Source organism: Pleurodeles waltl, chromosome 4_2 (assembly GCF_031143425.1).
Source record: "Pleurodeles waltl isolate 20211129_DDA chromosome 4_2, aPleWal1.hap1.20221129, whole genome shotgun sequence".
NCBI lineage: Eukaryota > Metazoa > Chordata > Amphibia > Caudata > Salamandridae > Pleurodeles > Pleurodeles waltl.
The window spans coordinates 429,332,574-429,351,448 of record NC_090443.1 but is presented as its reverse complement, the minus strand read 5'-3'; the positions used below and the strand labels follow the sequence as shown (position 1 = coordinate 429,351,448).

The 18,875-nt window shown below is 44.2% G+C and overlaps 1 protein-coding gene across 2 annotated transcripts in view; it reads left to right on the top strand.

The window, feature by feature from the left end:
• TECR (trans-2,3-enoyl-CoA reductase) overlaps positions 1-18,875 on the top strand; it is a 168,321-nt gene that overhangs the window by 52,147 nt on the left and 97,299 nt on the right. Inside the window, exon 2 of one of the 2 annotated variants that reach the window (XM_069231698.1) lies at positions 10,586-10,636. In XM_069231698.1, the coding sequence (XP_069087799.1) occupies positions 10,586-10,636 (51 nt within the window). Of the gene's footprint in view, positions 1-10,345; positions 10,637-18,875 lie in introns of those variants that run through there. The other variant, XM_069231697.1, reaches the window with a different exon arrangement.

The following is an 18,875-nucleotide window of genomic DNA, read 5'->3' as shown; positions in this document are numbered from 1 at the left end:
AGATGTTTCACCTACCATAGAACTTTAATCGTCTTTACATGTTCCCACCTCAGCCTTAGCTTCTCCAGGTTTTGAAGAGGTCAGGAATGACTAGACCAAACAGGGCTCATAAAATCTACTTAACCACTCCAGTTTTATTTTATGAGGTCGAGCTAATTTTAGATTCCACTTGAACCTTCGGGCAAGTGGACAAAGAACAGGTGTTCTGTTCAGTTGGAAACTGAATTAGCAATTAAGATGCCTTTAAATATTATTCTGGTCATATTTGCTCTGTGTTCAGAGACAGAGGTCAAAAGTCAGTTTGTCTTCTTGCAATGCAAATACTTTTCTTTATGATGGTAGAGTTCCATGATTTTGTAAGGGGAATTGTCTGACCTATGTGAAATGAAAGGCTTTTGGTATCAGTCTTTTCCTAACCCACATTTATATAACTAAGTCAACTTTACAATCATTTCAAAATATATTTCAGTAGCTGTGAAAGACCATTTATCCTACTTCTGTAATATGAACAAATATTTAATGGAATGAAAAAAAGCCATAACACTTTATTTGGTGATGTGCAAATGATAAATGTTTTCTGAAATCCAATTTTCACAGATTGTTAATACACTATATAGTTTTATCAGTAAAGCTGCAAGTTAGTGGAAAGGTTTTTGGACATTTCTTGGAAATTTACTGTCTGTAAATGACAGTGCGCTACCACATCATGCTTTAGTAATATTTTTATTAATAGTGAGTGTTTAAATTTAAACTGAGAAACACTCCTGCCCTGATGGCAAAGATATTAGGAAACTAAGGGGCAAGTCATGCATGGATCATTTGTACCCAATATGTGGGCTAGATTTATTATACATGGAACAAACGTTTCTTGTATTTAATCAAACAAAAGATTTTTTTTTTTTTTACAGTACAAATTCTGAACTCACATATTTGAAGGTGCACTCATGTGAGAATGAAGAAAAAGTGGACTGTAAAATACAATATTTGCCTAGAATCACACAATTTGAGACCTGTTTCTGGGTCAAGTACATTACAATTAGGTTGAGTAGATTATTCAAACTACTCAACCTGCAAATTCTGCTACTCTCAGGCTGGGATCTAAGAGTCTGGTACTCTGACCTACTGAGTCTGAGTGCCTGCCCCCTGCTCTATTGTCCTTTTTTGGAGGACCTTCCCCCCCCCAAAAAGGAGGTTGCTACACCTGAATCTCCACAACCTACACCTACATAAGTTGAAATTGAGTGAAACTAGCTGAACTGATTCGATCTGCCCAAGGAAGTTGTGCATGTCATCTTGTCTGCAAGCCACCCATCCACAAAGCCAATCTTTTCTGGGCAAAGTTTGGTTGAAAACATTCTGGTTGATCTGCTGGCAGCTAAACTTTCTGATGTTCTTATGTTTGTCCTGCCTTTAATCTGTTGTAACCTTGCTATGGGCACAGTTCAGTTATTTGTCAGGCCCGTTTGGCCACTCTCCATTTGCTGGATCATTTTGGTTTATTTACATTACCAGTTGTGATGTGTGTTTTTTTTTTTTTTTTTTTTTCTTTTTCTTTTTCTTTTTTAAGGGCATACATATGTTTTGTGTGTTGAGTGTTGTATGTTACATTATGTGCTAACTGCAGGCGGCTCTGATGTGCATGGGAAGTTCATTGTAGGCACTAGGTAGTAGAAGGCATGACTGATACATCTGGTTCTGCGTATGCAGGGCTTTGTGTGTGCAAGTAGGAGTCCAGCTTAGTGGAGGTGTCTGGTAGGTTTGTGGGAAGGTATGTGTTTTTGAGGTACTTGGGGCCATATTTGTGAAAGGCTTTGTTTGCGTTAGGAGTTTGAAGAGCGCTCATTTGCGGATTGGGAGTCAGTAGAGCTCTTTGAAGTGCAGGGTCGGATTTTTTGTGTGAGCCTGGCAGCTTAGATTTGTGTGGTCTAGAGTCATTGGTTCAATTGAACGTTGATTCCAGCATAGTGCTTTGCTGTAGTTGAGCTTGCTGGTGATGAGAGATTTATTGTGTGATAGTTATTCGAGTGTTTGCGGGAAGCTACTTAGCGAGCTTCCTGAGTGTGTGGAAGCAGGAGATGGAGACTGTGTTCAGTTGGCCGGTCGTGGTGAGTTGTCGATTACTGTGCTGAAGTTCTTTCTGTGGTTTGCCGGGACGGGTGTGGGCCCGAGTTTAGCAGGCCACCAGATGTTGCCTCAGAGGTGCCTTTGCTGAAGATTGCTACTTCCATCTTGTCTGTGTTGAGCTTGAGGCAGTTGGTTTTCATCCATCTGGCGATATTTGATCATGCAAGTGGAGACATTGTTCTGGGTGTTTGGTGTCTTGTCAAAGAGGGAAAGCATGAGCTGGGTGTGGTTGAAAACAATGTTGATTCTGTGGGCGCAGTTGATGCTGGAGAGTGGGGTCATGTAGGCGTTGAAGTGGAACTGAGTGAGGATGCAATGCTAGTGAAACTCTGGATGAGGTTGACAGCATCCCAGGTGAAGGAGGGCAGGATGACCCACTGGGTGTGGCTTGTCAGGAAGAAACAAATACAGCGAAGTGTGGGTCCTTAGATGTCGGCTTTGTGCAGTCCTTGGATAAGGATGAGGATGGACTGAAAGACTTTGCCGAATGCTGGCCAGTAGGATGAGGTCACAGTATCCTCTCTGTCCATGATTATCCGAATGTTGCCTGTGGCAGTGATGAGGGTGGTCTCTGTACTGTGGTGTGGCCTGAATCCAAATTGAGTGGTGTCTAGGAGGTAGTCATTGAGGTGGGTAGCTAAGTGGTTTTTATGTTTTCCATGACTGTTGTTGGGTCGTATTGCAGGTAGGTATGCTGGTAGTTGGCTAGCGTTTTTGGGTTTGCTAACGGTTTTGCGAGGAAGGGGAATACTGTGGCATGTTCCCAGGTATATGGGTAAGTGGCTGTGGTAACTGAGTCTTTCAGGATCTAGGTGAGGTATGTGCTGCTAGGGATCCAGTACCTTGATGAAGACGTGGTGAGTATAGGAATTTGAGGGTGTCCTCCGGAGTGTATTGACTGCATAGGTGCTGTAGTTTCTTGAGAAATGATGGAGGGCTAAGTGGTCCGGGTGGTGCAGTGGGTGTTGATTGATGGGCAGGAGGGCTGCAAAGGTAAAAAGGTCTGTTTGGGGCTTAATAATCATAGATACTTGTGATCTTGTTGCTGAGGAATAGGGACAGCTGGGTGCATAGGTCCAACAGAGGGTTGTGCTGGTGGAAAGGTGAAGTCTTTAATTATGTTGACGATTTCCTTGGTGCTGTTGGCACTCCTTTCAATGTTATTGGTATTTGAGGAGCGTTTGGTGGCTTCGATTTGCTGATGGTAGTTTCTGACCGCTGATTTTTAGGTGCTGTTGTCGCTGTCTTGACATTGTTTCCATTTTTGTTCAAGTTGCTTGCAGTGGCATTTGGTGAGTCTGAGCTCTTGCGTGCATCAGCTTACTTGTGGTCTGGTTGGCTTTGAGAGGAGCAAAGTGTCTGTGCAGGCAGTAATCAAGTTGAAGTTGGAGATGAATTCAGGGAGGTCGTTGTGTTGAGGCATGTGGTGTAGGAGTTCAGAAGACCAGGATTCTTCTGAGATATTGTTCCAGTCACATCATGAAGCATTGACGATGATGTTTGTATGGTGATGTAGAAAGAGCATGCTGAAGCAGATTAGGATATGTTAGGACCAGGTGATGGGATTGTCTACTGTGATGTTGCTGTAGCTAGTGAAAATGAAGTTCAGTAGGTGTCCGGTGATTTGTTTGTGGGCCTTCCACTCACTGAGTGAATCCAAGGTTGGATAGGTCCTTGAGGAGGTTGGTTGTGTTCTGATTTGTTAATGGCTGCAGGTTGTAGTTGAAGTGGCTGAGGAGGATCAAGGTGCTAGAGTTTAGGATTTGGGGGGGCAACAAATTCCACAGTAGTGCTCCAGATATGGATACATGGTCTGGGAGGACGACGTGGTAGATGAGGTGTAGTTGGTGGTGATGAAGAGTTTGAAGGTCAAGTGTTCCATGCTGCTGGTGCTGCTTTCTGAGTTGCTGTAGCATTGGATGGATTTTTTGAAGATGATAGTGAATTCCGTCTTGTCTGTCTGTCCTGTCTTGCTTTGCTATCTTGTATCCAGGGCCTGTTGCCACGGTGACGATGGGGGCTGACTTGGGAGTCAGACATGTTTCCATCAGTAAAAGCAGGTCGGTGAGAAGTTGTGTAGCAGATTCCAAATTTTGCCATTGTATTTAAAGAGGGAACAAATGTTGATTATGCAGAACAGGGAGGATGGCAGTGTAGTGGGGGGTCAGGTGTGTGTGGTGGTGTTTTTTTGAGTATTTAAAGGCCAGGGAGACTGATCTTGGTGTATATAAAAAGCCAGGTTGCACAATATTGTGCACCTTCAGTGTTGGGCAAAGAGGTATGGCAGCAGCACTGGTAGATTTGACCAGGGTTCAGGGCATGGAGAGTCGGAATGGAGTAGCAACCAGGTGCGGAGGTGGTAGGGAGGAGGACCAACGATTCTGGTGCAGACGGGATTGCCTTTGGCGCAACGTGTCTGCCATTAAGTGAAGTCAAATTTGGTGGCAAACCAGTGATGTCGCTTCCTGCACTTTTTGTTATGCTGCAGTGGGACTTTCATTTAGTTCTTACCATCTTAATAAGCACACTTTTGACTCTACGCACTGCTCTTCTTTGAGGTTACTGACCCTTAAAACTGTTGATTATGTCAGCGTGCTGTATGAGTGAATTGCAGGCGCATGGCCTTGCAATCACCATATACCACTTTCTTTCAGCACAAGCTGGTGTTTCGACTTGGGCTTCTTTCTGCAAAAAGTGGTGTCACTGTTGCATGTGGAGCAATCAGTTATACTCCCAGCTTTCTTCTCTTCACCACATCCTGTAAGGAGGAGGAAAGACTTCACCTGTTGAACCAGAGGAATGCCCTTAGCTTTTACATTGACCAGACTAGGGAGTACAAGAGTGGATGATCAACTTTTAGTGGAGTTCTCTGGTGTTACAAAATGAAAGGATTCCAGAAATGAAGCTTACCCAGATGGATCGTCTTTTCATAAAGCAAAGACTGGCCTTACCCAAAAAGGAGACTTCTGAGGACCTTCAGACTCGTTCTTCCAGAACTAAGTCTGCCACTACAGACCTGGCCAGGGGTGTTCATGTGCTGAACATCTGCCAGGCGTCTACATGGGTATCCATCCACACCTTCACTACAGCCTTGAGTCTCAGGGCCACAGGGATAGCCATTTTGCCTTCTCAGTCCAGTTGCGAAGTTCCCTCCTCATTTCCTCCACCCTTTGGGATACTGCTTTTGTATCTTTTCAGATTGTGAGGAATCTCTAGTTAGAAGTACCCATCAGAAAAAGCAGTTACTTACCTTCAATAACTCTCTTACTGGTGGATATTCTTTGACCACAGGTTCCTTAACAACTTTCTAGATGTTAATAAGGTCCAGAGTTGGATTTTGTGCACTGTCACAGTTGTCAGTCTGTTATTGGCACAATATGTTTAAGAGTGGAGAATGCTTGTTTGTGAACTTCAGTCAATAAACAGGAGTAACGCCTGTATAAGGCTCTTTGTCATTACTTGTGGAGGTGAGGTTGCTGCCAAGTTCGATGGCACCACCTGCTGGTGCACAGGAACAATTGGTGGAAAAGAGATTCCGGATCCAGTCTGGCACTTGAGGAAAATTAAAAGGGTGAGGAATGTGCTTAAGAGTATCACCAAAAAGAGCAATACTGAAGGTTAGTAATTTCTTCCTCTCTATCAGCTGGCCTCAGAAATAAGAATCAAATCCATCTTGCTGTGATTCGTCTTTAAGAGTTAAAAATATGGTGAAATAATGAATTGTCTTTGTGAGATGAGTGCTTCTTGCAGTTAATCAATGAAAACACAACATATGTGCACAGCGCTCCAACCAGCACCTTTGGAATGCCATGTTGCAGCCACCTCCATGTCACTGTGGTTGGAAACCTGGAATTCTTGAAAGAGAAGGATCTCTGGTTGAATGCACAGACCAGGGCCACATCCAAGTCTGAATTGTAGTTTCTGTGGAGTGCTAAATGCATGCCATAATGACATCCCCATCGAACCCAAGTAGTGAGATACCCCTCAGATTATCATACCTTGATTTTTCAAACGAGCTTCACCGTTGCCCACTGATGGTGCTGAATGCAACATGACATCTACTAATGAGACTGGTTGGGCAGCCCATCTCCAGCCATATTTAACTTTTGTTTATAGCTGAGGTTAAAACACAGGCTTGCGTGAGGTGCACAGCATACCTAGACTGTTGGAAGGCCTTTTTAGATCTCATCTACTTAGTACATGTCCTGTGCTTTGAAATGTATTGTTTACAATTCAGTGGGCTTAAAGTCTGCCAACAGCATACCATTAGTTCTTTGTTACTCATTTGCGATTATTTCAGTCGCTGAACTATTGTAGGCTTCCCTTCTTGTCTTGGCTCTTCCTTGGGACATGGACCAAGTATAGGTGTTCTTCCTCATCTTTGTGATTCCTTGTCTCGTTTCAACCCACTACTTTTTTATTTTATAAACATTTTGCCATTATTCCTGGATGTGCAATGTGCTTACCTACTTTTAGTACAGCCATACAGATTCTTATCTGTTGCTTTCACCCTATTTGCAGTCCTTATTGAGGCTTTAGTCACTTACACCTATAAATGTACTATTCTATGCCACTCTGCTTAATGCTGCTGCACTCTGTGCTACTCCACTCTAATCCGGTCCTTTCCAGTCTGTCACTGTACACCACTCCACTCTACATCACTCCACACAGTGACACCTCACTATGTGCCGCATGTCTCTGTGCCGCTCTACTCCATGCACACCACTCTTCTTCACTCAGACCACTCTACTTTGTGCCACCCTACTTCACTCACGCCACTCTACTTCACTCACGTCACTTTACTTTGTACCACTCTACTTCACCCACACCACTTTACTTCACTCGCACCACTTTACTTCACTCGCACCACTTAACTCCACTCACACGACTCTACTCTAACACCACTCTACTTTCTGCCACCCTACTTCACTCACACCATGCTACTTCATGCCACATTACTTCACTCTATTCCATTCCACTTTACTCCATTCCACACTGTGCCACACTGCAGCACTCCACGTCACTCTGTCACTCCAATCCACACAGTGCCACTTCACTCTAACCTCCGCCACTCTAGTCTGCCCCACTCCGCTCCACAACACACAACTTTTATCCATGCCGAAAAGCAGCCACGCTGCTGTACAGTATGGCCAAAAGACTTTGGCAAAGACAGTATCTCTGACATAGGTGAGGCTTATTGGCTTTTCCAATGCTTGTTTTCTTTTATAGAAGGAACTGACCCTTTATGCTCCGAAAAGGTGCCAGGGATTGGGATGAGCTTTTTGCTCACCATACTGCAAGTCAGGGAAGCGCATTTTGCAGGCAGATTCTACTCTGACCTCCCACCTACGTTATGGGATATCCTCCCCTCTAGTACTGCTGCACGACAGACCTCCCGAGTTTTCGGGAAACGGCTGAAACCCCCTCCATTTCCTCCAGGCAATTGCGAGTTACCGACGATATTTACACGATACCACCAAGATGCCATTTGTAGTGAAATGCAGTTAAGGTTCATTAACATAATTTCCTTAACTTAACTCTTTCAAGTTTCCCATTTCACAATGGGCGTTCCAAAAAGTTTTTTAAATCATTCCTCAACTATTTTTTCAGGCAAAGTGTCAATTTTTGTTTTACACGTTGTGAAATCTGTGACACGCTGCTGTACAACATAGATTAAAAAAATGACAGCCCCATAGATCTGCATAGGCAAGATCTATTGGCTTTGCCAATGCTTGTTATACATGCATCACAACTCAGATGGTGTATTGTGCTATGTTGTACGTGTGAGTGTGTATTATCTTTATTAGTTGTATCTGCATTTTCGTGGTGTGTTTTGATGTTCTGTAGGACAGTGCTCTTGATTTAGCAGCAAACTATATGGCTTTGGTGCAGTGTTGTGCATGGAATGTTGGGGGTTTCTGCCTGGTGTATGCTGCATGTCTTTGGTCATTTGTAGGTGAGATTAGAACAGTGGTGAATGGTGTTGTTGGCTATAGAGTTCTGTTGGAGGCCAATTGAAAGGCCACATATGGGAATTCATAAATATATTGGTTGTGTGTGACTTTGTATAATATATTGAATATGGGTTTGTTTGTGGTGTTTGGATGTAGATGTGAAAATCGTTGTAGAAAAAATTGTTATTCACTATAATCATTCGTTTGTATATATTAGTTTGGTATGGGATGATTCTTTCAGAAGGTGAGTACTTAGCCTTATTTGTTTTGGGATAGAAAAGCATTAACACATATGTCAATAAGTGAATATCAAGGCATTAGGTGTTGTTCGTTTGACCATTGTAATTCATGGTAAGAAAACCTGGCATGGTGGACCAGCCTACAGATACCCATACTGCGTGGCGCTTTGAACCCTTGTGTTCTGTTTGTTATTATAGAAGTTTTGTTGATAACCAATTTTATTGATTTCTCAACAGTGTAGTATAAGAATACATAAATCGCACACTCGCCGACCAGCCACACACTTCGTGGCATTTTGCAGAGAATTACAGACGATACCATTTATGTAGTAACCCGCAGCCCATAATGATCCAACCACGACCCCCATATACGTTCATGTTCGTAGGGGCATTCCCGTGCCTAAAATGTGGGTTTTTCTTGTGCTGCGCACAGGTCCATCCCTTTCCTCCACCCTGCCACCGTAGGTGCAATAGTCAGTTTCCATTTACGGGCCGTGGCCATGCTAATAAGCTACCTCTCGGGTATTACCAGTATCGTCCATGACTCCCAGCATGGCAGCTCTCGGTGTCATCTTGAGTGTGTACCCCTATTCGTTGCCAGTATTCCTTGATTGGGGGACATAGCCACGTCAAATGGAAAAAGTCTGAATCCGGGAAAGGGCAGCGAACACAAGTGTTGGTGTTGGAGTGAAGTGTATGTGCAGTGAAAATAACGCAAGACTAACGGAATTTTTGTGACACTTTTTTAATTTTGCAGTGGTGATTTAACTGCATGCCGGCATTGTAAATGTCTGTGACTCGAAACTAAAGTCTTCTTTTAAACCACACAACTGGTCTAGCCTGTTTGGCAGCTGTACGAGCTTCTTGCTGTCGGTGGCATCCTCAAGAGTTCAGACTCTTTGACCATTTATTGTTTGACCGCTCTGGTGAAGCTACTTCAAACTGATGGTTGATGGTACCTTCAGTTCAAAAGAGAGTAACCCCCCCAAACGCCCACACACACGGCCTAAAAAAAAAAGTATTTTTGAGCAAGGTCAAGTGCGACCAACCGGAAGGGAATCTGCAGTGCTTCTAGAACCCGTGGTAACTCTGGCGTGGTATATCTAGCGTCGCTAAAACCAGCCACTCAGAGTCTTATGTATGTATACATTTTATGTATCACTGTTTGGTGTTCGGTTCAAGTGCATAACTTCCTCTTTTTGTGTGGGGTCTGAGAAGTACTGCCTTACATTCCTACCCGATACACTAGCTCGGCAGTTCATGCTATGCACATATGTAGCCGCAAAGCTGAGCCCACTGCCTTGGGAAGGGGCCGTCTGTGTGTCGACTGGACTCAGTAGAACCCGTTGCACTTGTCCAGTAAATATTATTGGGGGCACTACGCAGTGGGAGGTGTAACATCGATTATGGAGTCTATGGCGAGCACCGACTTGTAGTATGAGTGTGTGTGGTATGATGCTAGGAGAGGTGCGTTCTAGCTATTGGGCTGTAATGGGTCGCACGGCATTCTAATATTAACCTCTGATTTACGGCGGGTCAGGTGGTGCACGATCCTGACCGATCCCTGGGATAGAAGCTGTCGTGTTGGGGGGGATATGTCCCGGACAGCTGTGGCATTACCGCCCCAGCTGTTTCAATTCAGGTGTAATCTCCCTGCCCGCGGGTGCCAGGCCCTGGCCTGCGCCCTGTGCCCTCTTCTCAGGGCCCAGCCACTCAGTTAAGCACCCCACAGCTCGCCAGCGGAAGATGCTCCGATACGAACCAGTCTGGAAAGGGGGGTCTCAGCAGATGCGAACCGGTGCCGAGGTGCACCCGGGTGGGCAAGGATTTATATTTAGCTGCCTCTTTCTGCGGCCTCTCGAGTTACACCTCCGAGGGAAGGGAATACAGACGGAGAAGGAACCATCTACTTGCAATGCAGCGGTGCGCCCTGTCCTCCTGAAGGCTCCCGGGGCACTGCTTTTCAGCTTATTTCAAGCAGACCAACGCGTGCCAGGAGCTGGGGTGTGCGCTGGTACCGTGCCAGTGGAAGAATCTATGCCCCGGACTCCAGAGTGCTCTTTGCTTGAAACAAGCTGAAAGTGCAGACACAAAGCTAAGAAGATTTCCCCCCCGCCCAAAGCTTCCTCAGACAGAGCAGACATGGATATGAATATGGTGGCCACCGAAATGAACCAGCCAGGCAAGAAAAGTGCCGATGGGGCTGCTGTGAAGCGCGCACCGCCCAAAGTGGCCAAAAAAGTTAAAAAGGCTGTTGTTTTTTTTGAGGTGGAGATTCTGGATGGGAAGACTCGGGAGAAGCTGTGTTTCCTGGACAAGGTAAGGACCCTGCTTTTTTTATTCACTGGGTAGTTGGGGCAATTGTTTCTAGTTTTTATAAAGGATTGAAGACATGGCTTCAAAGTGTGTGCAGAATTACCTAACAAGAAGTGTAAAGTGATGTGGCATTAGATTGTGCAGGGTGCTTTAATTAGCAACTCCCCAGAGCTTGAGCCTTGGAGAGAGGCTGGATTTCCCCTCCCACAGTCACAATATTATACAGTACCAGTTTGTGTGTATGTACAGGAGGCTGTGCTTGTCTCCCCTGGGAAGCTTGTATTTCATTACTAAGATCGGGGGATTCCAGCCTCTTGTAGAATAAAACATGCTTGTGTTCAATGACAAATCATTGTGAGCTACTAATATATTTAATTAATATTGTAATATAGACCACAGCAGACACGTTTACGTTAGTGGCCACTATGTGTAAAATTAACAGCAGTGATCACCTCAGTGCATCAGAAAGGGTTGCCAGGAGTAATGTAAACAGTTTTGTCGATTTGGAATGCCTTTACATGGGTAATACATAAAAGCCATAGCTGCAATGTCCATGGGACGAAAGTAAGGATAATATAACTTAATTTAATTTGTTACTCATAAATCAGTTTTAAATACAATTTCTAAATTCAGCCATTTTTCTCCAAACATCAGCTCATTAGTTCTGAAATACACATATTTTCTGACTTGAACACACAATTTTGGGATACATACATTAATTCAACTAAGATAAAGATTCTTATTTATTGGGCTATAATGCGCACAGGAGAGCTACCAGTAGCTCACAATCTACTCGTTGGAGAAGCCTGGCCTAGATACTAAGTGGTGTGCTTGCCCTTCCTAATCCCTGAATCAAAGCAGACGAACCTAATGTTTCCTGGGTGGCATGATATGCAGGGGCTTTGTTGGGAAATTGTGCCCTTAGCTGGTAGAGACATCAAGAGGGAAGTTGAGACTCCAGCTCTTTCAGGATCATCCAACAGAGCAGTTTGAATAGGAACACCATAACAAAGTAATTTGAGTGTAATTAAAAAAGATTTAGGTCTTTGACCTGTTCTACTTGCATACGTGCAGCGAATAAAGCTCTTTTTGAACCTATAATGAGAATCAAGGGTTACATCCAGTATTCCAAAGACTTGTCACTGCTCTGTCTTTGTGTTGAGAATGTGGATGGTCTACAAATGCATAAAGGAGAACCCAGGACTACCTTGCCTCTGTTGTAAGAGGGCCTTCAGAGAGTTGTTGAGCCCTTCAGTGGCAGAGAAGTCAGGCTTACTTTGTATCTATATAATCTTTTTCTTTTTAATATGAATGCATATGCAGGTTGCACAAAAACAGATTACGGTTAGTCATTATAGAGGTATAAAAGTTATGCTGTACCACAGAACAGCCATACTATACATATGAGTCCATGGTAGAAAGAATCAGCAAGATAAAGCAAAGAAAAGAATGATGATGTAAACAGTTCCCGTACTAATTGATTGATCCAGGGAAGAAACTGGCTGACCAAACGAAGACAAACTATTGATTCAGTACCCCTGCACTAATGGTTATTTTGATCAGTACATTGAAAAATCGCTATATGCGTTTCTAGTTTGTGATCTGATGTATTAGTAAATTAACTCAGTACTTAGATAAACAGTGTTTGACAATGTAAGTTTGCACCATAGTGATAAAATTGTAAACACGTAATAGGCGATCTGCTGTGCATGGCCATAGATAGCTTGCTCCTGTAGCAGGGATACTCAAGCCACGATTGCATTTGGGTCAACAGAATGCTGTGACCTAGTTGCTGGGAGTGATCGACTTCAATTCTGTCACAACCAGTTTACGTATGTGGAAAATGAAAAAGTAGGCTTATGTCCTGGGTAGGGTGACCAGATTTTGAGGAGCAAAAACCGGGACAGGTCAGACATAAAAGCAGGACTAAAGACTTTACTCTCACTTTTACATCTGGCCTATCCCCTTTTTTCGCGTAGCTTTGTGAATGTGTTAAATGTGTGCCTGTGTGCGCGCGCGTGTGTGTGTGTGTGTGTGTGTGTCTACATCTATAAAATTAGCTATGGCTTGACCTCCCACCCTGCACCCCCAACCAGCCCCCACCCACCTCTCTCTGCTCCCCACTCCGTCTCTGCTGGGAGAAGACAGGGGACTGTGTTGCCTGACAGTAACAGATACATTACTTTAATTATTTCATACTTTGTAGGCGCCTGTTAAAGGAGAGCATACCTTTAAATTATGCTTCCCTACATGATCTGACCTTTGTCCCAAAAACCGAGACAATTATTTACTAACCTGACCTTTGTCCTAAAAACCGAGGCGTTTATTTAAAATGAAGAGAAGCGTCGGGACACGGGACGGTCCTCTAAAAACCTGGGACTGTCCGGGTAAATTCTGGACGTCTGTCACCCTAGCCGAGTTACTCTTCACATCAAAAGAGTTTGAGAAAGAGTGCCTTATAGAATGCGTGCCTCATCGAGAAGGCTGTATTTGTATTCAGAAGGCCTCTGATGGGGCGCAAAGGCCTCAAATTAAAGATTTTTTCGCCCATGCCATCGAAAACGGGAATTGATTTATGCAGTAACCCCCTGCCTTGTCCAAACAAACGCGCTCTTTACTCAGGAGGTGGCAGTGTCGCCAGCCCTGCTGCTGCGGGATGGGAGCAGGTGCCTCCAGGGCACCGTATCCAGCCGCGACTGGTGTTGCATTTCGCCGTTCCTGTCAGCACGTGGGGGATCTGAGGGGCCATGCAGGCGGAAGGGCCTATACTGCAAGCATTTCAGTTCAAGAGAACATATCCTGAAGCCTGATGACAAGACAATCCGACTCTAGCGATCCTTAAAGTACTCACAGTCACCCCAGTACCAGACAGGCGTTGCCTTTGGTAGGGTGGAGGTCAGAGGAGAAGAAATGTCCACATTCTGTTAAATTTACCCATAAACAACATTGGTTCTTGGGCACTTATGTCAATCCTAACCCGTCCAAGTCAGCAAGTCTGTCCCCCTGGCTGTGTAGTCACCAGCAGTAGGCACTGCTAGTGCCTTTTTAATTCACATCCTGTTGCGGAATCCCGTCAGGATTTCGAAATTGGACAAATACATATTTTCCCTGTGTTGTGTACAGTTTTCAACATATTTTCTTATTCCATTGATCAGTTTTCAGCTATGTTAATATTCACAAACACCCATCTCTAACTTGTGTTTGATTTTAGGAACAAGCAGCCCTTCTCTCCACCTCACGTGAAAATAATCATCTTTGCCCTCTTCTTTTCCTCAGTTGTAGGTCAAAGATAGACCTTCCTTCTCTGACCCATCTATAAGTACAAAGCTACACCACCAGTCTTTCTTCCTCACTTACTTAGACTATGTTACATCTTATTTCTTTCTGCTCACATATTCTGTTTACATAAACAGAATTGCTAATTCTCCTTACAAGGATGACTTTCTGTCTCACCTAAAAGGACGAAGCTGTGCCCTCCTCCTATCTGCCCCACTTAGAGGAACAAAGCTGAACGACGTGCCCGCAATCAGGGAGAATCTGTTAGCCTACCTTCGAAAAGATGGCTTCACGGATGACCAGCATGAAGCCCTGCAGACCCTGTCTTTAAAAAGAGTGGGATGCAAGCATTGATTTTTCTGAAGCTCGTAATAAGAATTAGAATTATGTGAGGGAACTCCGAACATACAGGCATGACGTGTTCCCGCTCAAATTTCAGACTATTCTGGAAATATTCGTAGTGTCTGCAGTTGTGTATAAACTGTACGTCTACATAAAGGGGACAGTGAGAAAATTATTACCCAGGCGAAATTCATGAATTTCACTAAAATACTACATTTATTAGAATATTCAATACGTCTGTCTTCATGGAGTGTTTAATTTAACACAGTGGTTCCTGGTGAACTGTCTATCATTCCAGACAACACCATAAGCACTGGAGGACAGCTAGCCACCGAGCATGCACTAGAAGCACACATGCAAATTATTTTTCAGTATGAGTAATGGAAACTGTTACCACCGATTTCAACTTTAGGTTGACCATGTGCTAAAGAGTGTTTTGGTTCATAATGTTGAGTGATCTTGTGCAAGATCTCAGTGTAGCAAGTCTTGTTGGCTTGTTTGTTACAATGTGGAATTTGAAATAAATGATTGTGCCTTGGTGTTCTCGCCCGACCTGCTCCCCAAGAAATCTGTGGGTGGAGTAGCATGGCAGAGAGAGATTAGGACACACAGAGTCAACAAGGGACAGCACCAAACAGGATCAATTCCCCTAGGACAGGGGAGACACGTTTTTGGATCTCTTACCCCCATCTTGTAGCCTGTTGTAAAATCTAGTGCATCACAGAAAGCGAGATGACACAGGGTGAGGAACACTGACTGGTGGATCTAGTCGGAAAGAACTGAGCAGAGTAAATCTGAGAGTAGCCAATGCTTAGTTCTGTGTATCATCTAATTGCTCCTCCTCCTCGTTTGTGTGTTGTCCTAACAGAATTGAAATTGATGCGTTATAAGTGTGCTCAGTTTTCTCTTGTGTTATGATCCAGTATCACGGGTATTTGCTTTGGCACATCTCCTATTGGAAGTTTATCCGAAAGCAATCTGCTGTCTGAATTGGTCACCTTGGTCTAAGGACTGAAAACATGTGGAATCTGAGGGCTAACTTTGCTGTTTAAATGAGAGTTCATAGAATTAACTCTGCTGCATGAGTGTGTTGTATTAGGGAATGTTATGCTGCTTTAAGGTGTTATCCACCATTATTCTCTGATGCACAAATATGTATCTTTTGTGATAAAACTTCTGCTCGATCAATTGACGCTTGATGAAGGTGAACTGCTAGGAATACATATGCTGGCTAAATGTGTACGCTCTGGGTGGCTCTGCTACATGTTTGCGTTTTTTAGGTAAGTCTGCTGACTCCGTTTACTCTTGTGAAAAACTCTGATGCCAAAAGGTGCATTTCCAGGGATGCTGCTTTCTACCCGAAAGCGTAGCGTTACGCGTGACTGCTGCCTGACTGTGTACTGTTGAGAATTACTCTTCCGTCCGGAGATGTTCTCACACTGCTATAACCTTGTCACCTGAAAGTGTGGCTTGGGGTAACTTTAAGAACTGCCCAGCAGATAGCAATGATACCGGCTACCTTTGTACCATTAGGGTTTACCTTTACGACATGGCTGGTCTGGCTCCTGTTGTTTATCTCAACTGCTGGACGAAACGTGCGTGTCCTGAGAAAAAGGTCTCCTGTTCGACATACGAGTCTGTGTGATGTCTATAACCTTTCATTTGCAACGTCATCGTGACTGCTGGAGCCTTTCATCATCTACCAGTTAAATAAGCGGGTCAGGTGTGGTGTGTAATAATAAAACCCAGTTACGTATGTGTTGGTTGACAAGGATTTGGAGTTCCTCCTGAGTGCCAGATGTATTATTAATTTCTGTACCGCTCTTCCGCCCTCTTGCTTCGGAGTCTTGTTCCAGCAGTGAAGAATTCTGGGGTGGGTTCTATTAAGCCGTGCCCATTCCCGGCTGCTCCTCCATTTAGCCTCCCTCAGTGGCATGTTGGTACGGCAACCCTGCGCACCAGTGGACACATTCAGTTACAGCAGAACAACAAAGGAATGCAAAGCCTGCCGTGTCCCCAGGCGACCCTGGCCTCTAGATTGACATAGTTTGAAATAAACAAAGCCCTGGTTGAACTGTCCCTTTAAAAAAAAAAAAAAAAAAAAACTCAGAGACACCCACCCGCCGGAGTCAAGGGACGGCTTGTGACAATAGCATGGAGTCTTACATGCTAGTGGGGGTATGCCCCTCGGTACAGCACCAATCCCATAGCGCCCACAGAACCTCAGTAAGGCCCGCATGGCCCCCCACAGGTGCAGAGGGATTTGGCAGGTTGAGTACAAGGCCGAAACTAGTCGTGTGGACAAGGGGCATTGGTGCTCCATAATAGTGCAGTATGTGCGTGAGAGAATGGAATGGGAGGAGCTCGTGTAGCGCTCAAGGTGGACGTGTCATTTGTCGCCTCCAGGTTGCTAATGTAGGTGTCCCAGGTCCACGCTCCAGCAGCCACACCCACACACGTCCGCGACACTTGCAAGGTGCGTCAAACTCAGCTTTTGCCCACTGCAGCAATGTGGAGATCCAGCAGTGTATGTCGGGGCAGGCGTGTGCTTTCCAGGACATTGGGATCTCCCACTTAAAGAGCACAAAACAAGATCAATAAACCTATGCTAGTACTTATCACCTTTAGCCTTGGGTCGAAGCCCAAGGAGGCATGATTCAGGTAAGGGCATGAGTACGCGTTCCACTACTGCAGCAGTTATACTTGTGACCGCCCAAGACCCTTCTGGATTACTGGGCACTCCCAAACCATGTGGTAAAAATCCACCTCAGGCGTCCTGCATTGGGGACATTCAGGGGAGGCCGCGGTAAACATGTTTTTGACATGCTGCTGACAGGGTTGGATTGGGATGAAAAACAGGACTGGGCGCCCTAAAGAAAAGTGGCCCACAATTGCGGATTATGCCTTTTCGCATAACACTGCTTCAGTGTTTGAAGTAGAATCAAAATAAGGAGGGGAGTTCTCTAAAACAGAAATGTCAAAAAAACTGAAACAATGATCTGTCTAGCTGTCAAGATCTACGAGTATAACTTTTGCTTTCTTAGCTCCACTGAGATTTAAAAAATAGTAAACATTGCCTGCACTCCTTGTTCACGTATTAGTTCACACTAGTGAACCACAGCTGAATATCTGAACAGGCACAGATCGATTTCAAATCGGCCACCACTCTACCCTAAAAAAAAAGTGTCCCACAGCTGCATTTAAGACCTTGGCCGATTGGCCACTGCCCGAGTGCCCGCTTTACCAATCCGACCCTGCTGATGAGGTAGCCCTGGTGTAAATAATTGAAGTGTGTGCTGCAAAAACGTGGGTTGCTGAAACCTTCCTGACCTGGAGCACCCAGGACCAAAGAATATCTGTAAGCAGCGTCAGGAGGCCAGATATCCATCGGGTTTTAGCTGTGTTGTCTGCCTTGCAGCAGGAAGAAAGCCTTGTGATGTAAATGGTTGTAATAATTTTTCGTGTGATACTGTGTGGCAGGATGCCATTTAGTATCATCGATTGGACACCTCAACCCTCCCTAGTTCTCATACCATAATCGTATGCTGTACTGTCTAGCTGCACAGTGGTTAAGAGCGATCGAGTGGAAAAGATGGCCCAGAGTAACTGCCAGTGGAATTGAAGCATTCTTAAAGAAATGTGATTATCCATTGGGGTGGGTGACTATCCACCTAAAGGAATAATCACAGCCCTTATTTAGGCTGAACCCTCAAAGTCACCAAATTCAACTGAGCTCATTCCTCTAGTAGTTATGGTACTGACCATACATCCTTAATTTAGGGCAATGTGTAAAGTATTTATGCAGTACCAAAACACTATTAAAGTCAAAATGGAAACAAAACGAATTAGAAAAACAGTAAAATTCAATAAACAAAAAGGATATCAAAAGAACAAAAATACAATAGGATATATATATATATATATATATATATATATATATATATATATATATATATATATATATATATATATATATATATATCCATATCCTAAATCAGGAACAAGAGCCCTCACTCACCAAGTGGTGACATGCTTCATCATCTGGCTTTGTCCTCGTCAGGCCGGCGCTGCAATGCCTGACGGGCCCCTCAAGGGGGGGCCCTTTGCTAGAGATCTTTTATTAAGGATATTTGCCGGTGGATGAGTTTTTACTGTCTTTATTGTGGAACTGTGCATTCAGTGTTTTGTGATTTATATGGGAGTAGCATGCACAGGACCACCTTTTCTCGTTCTCAAAAACCTCCCACCATATAGGCCCTCCTTTTGTTTTTGGCTAAAACACAGAAGTTACATCTATCATCACTGTGCTTACAAGTGCACATATCAACCATGTACATTTAGGTTTACATACCGACACACTAACTTACCCTGTGAGTGTCTTGTGCCCCTACAGCTTACCCCCCCAGTCAAAACTACTATACAGTTGCATGCATTTCTCTGTACACTTGTCATATACCCCATATTTTCTCTCATTTCATGCAGCATTGTTTCCCTTTCTATATCAACTTTTCGACTAAAATAAACCAGTCCAGGTCTCTCTTCTAGTTTTTCAGGTCCGGTGCCTCTTGCGCGCCCCAACACCTGTCTATATTGCACTTGGTTTGTTATGGGTTTCATAGTCACC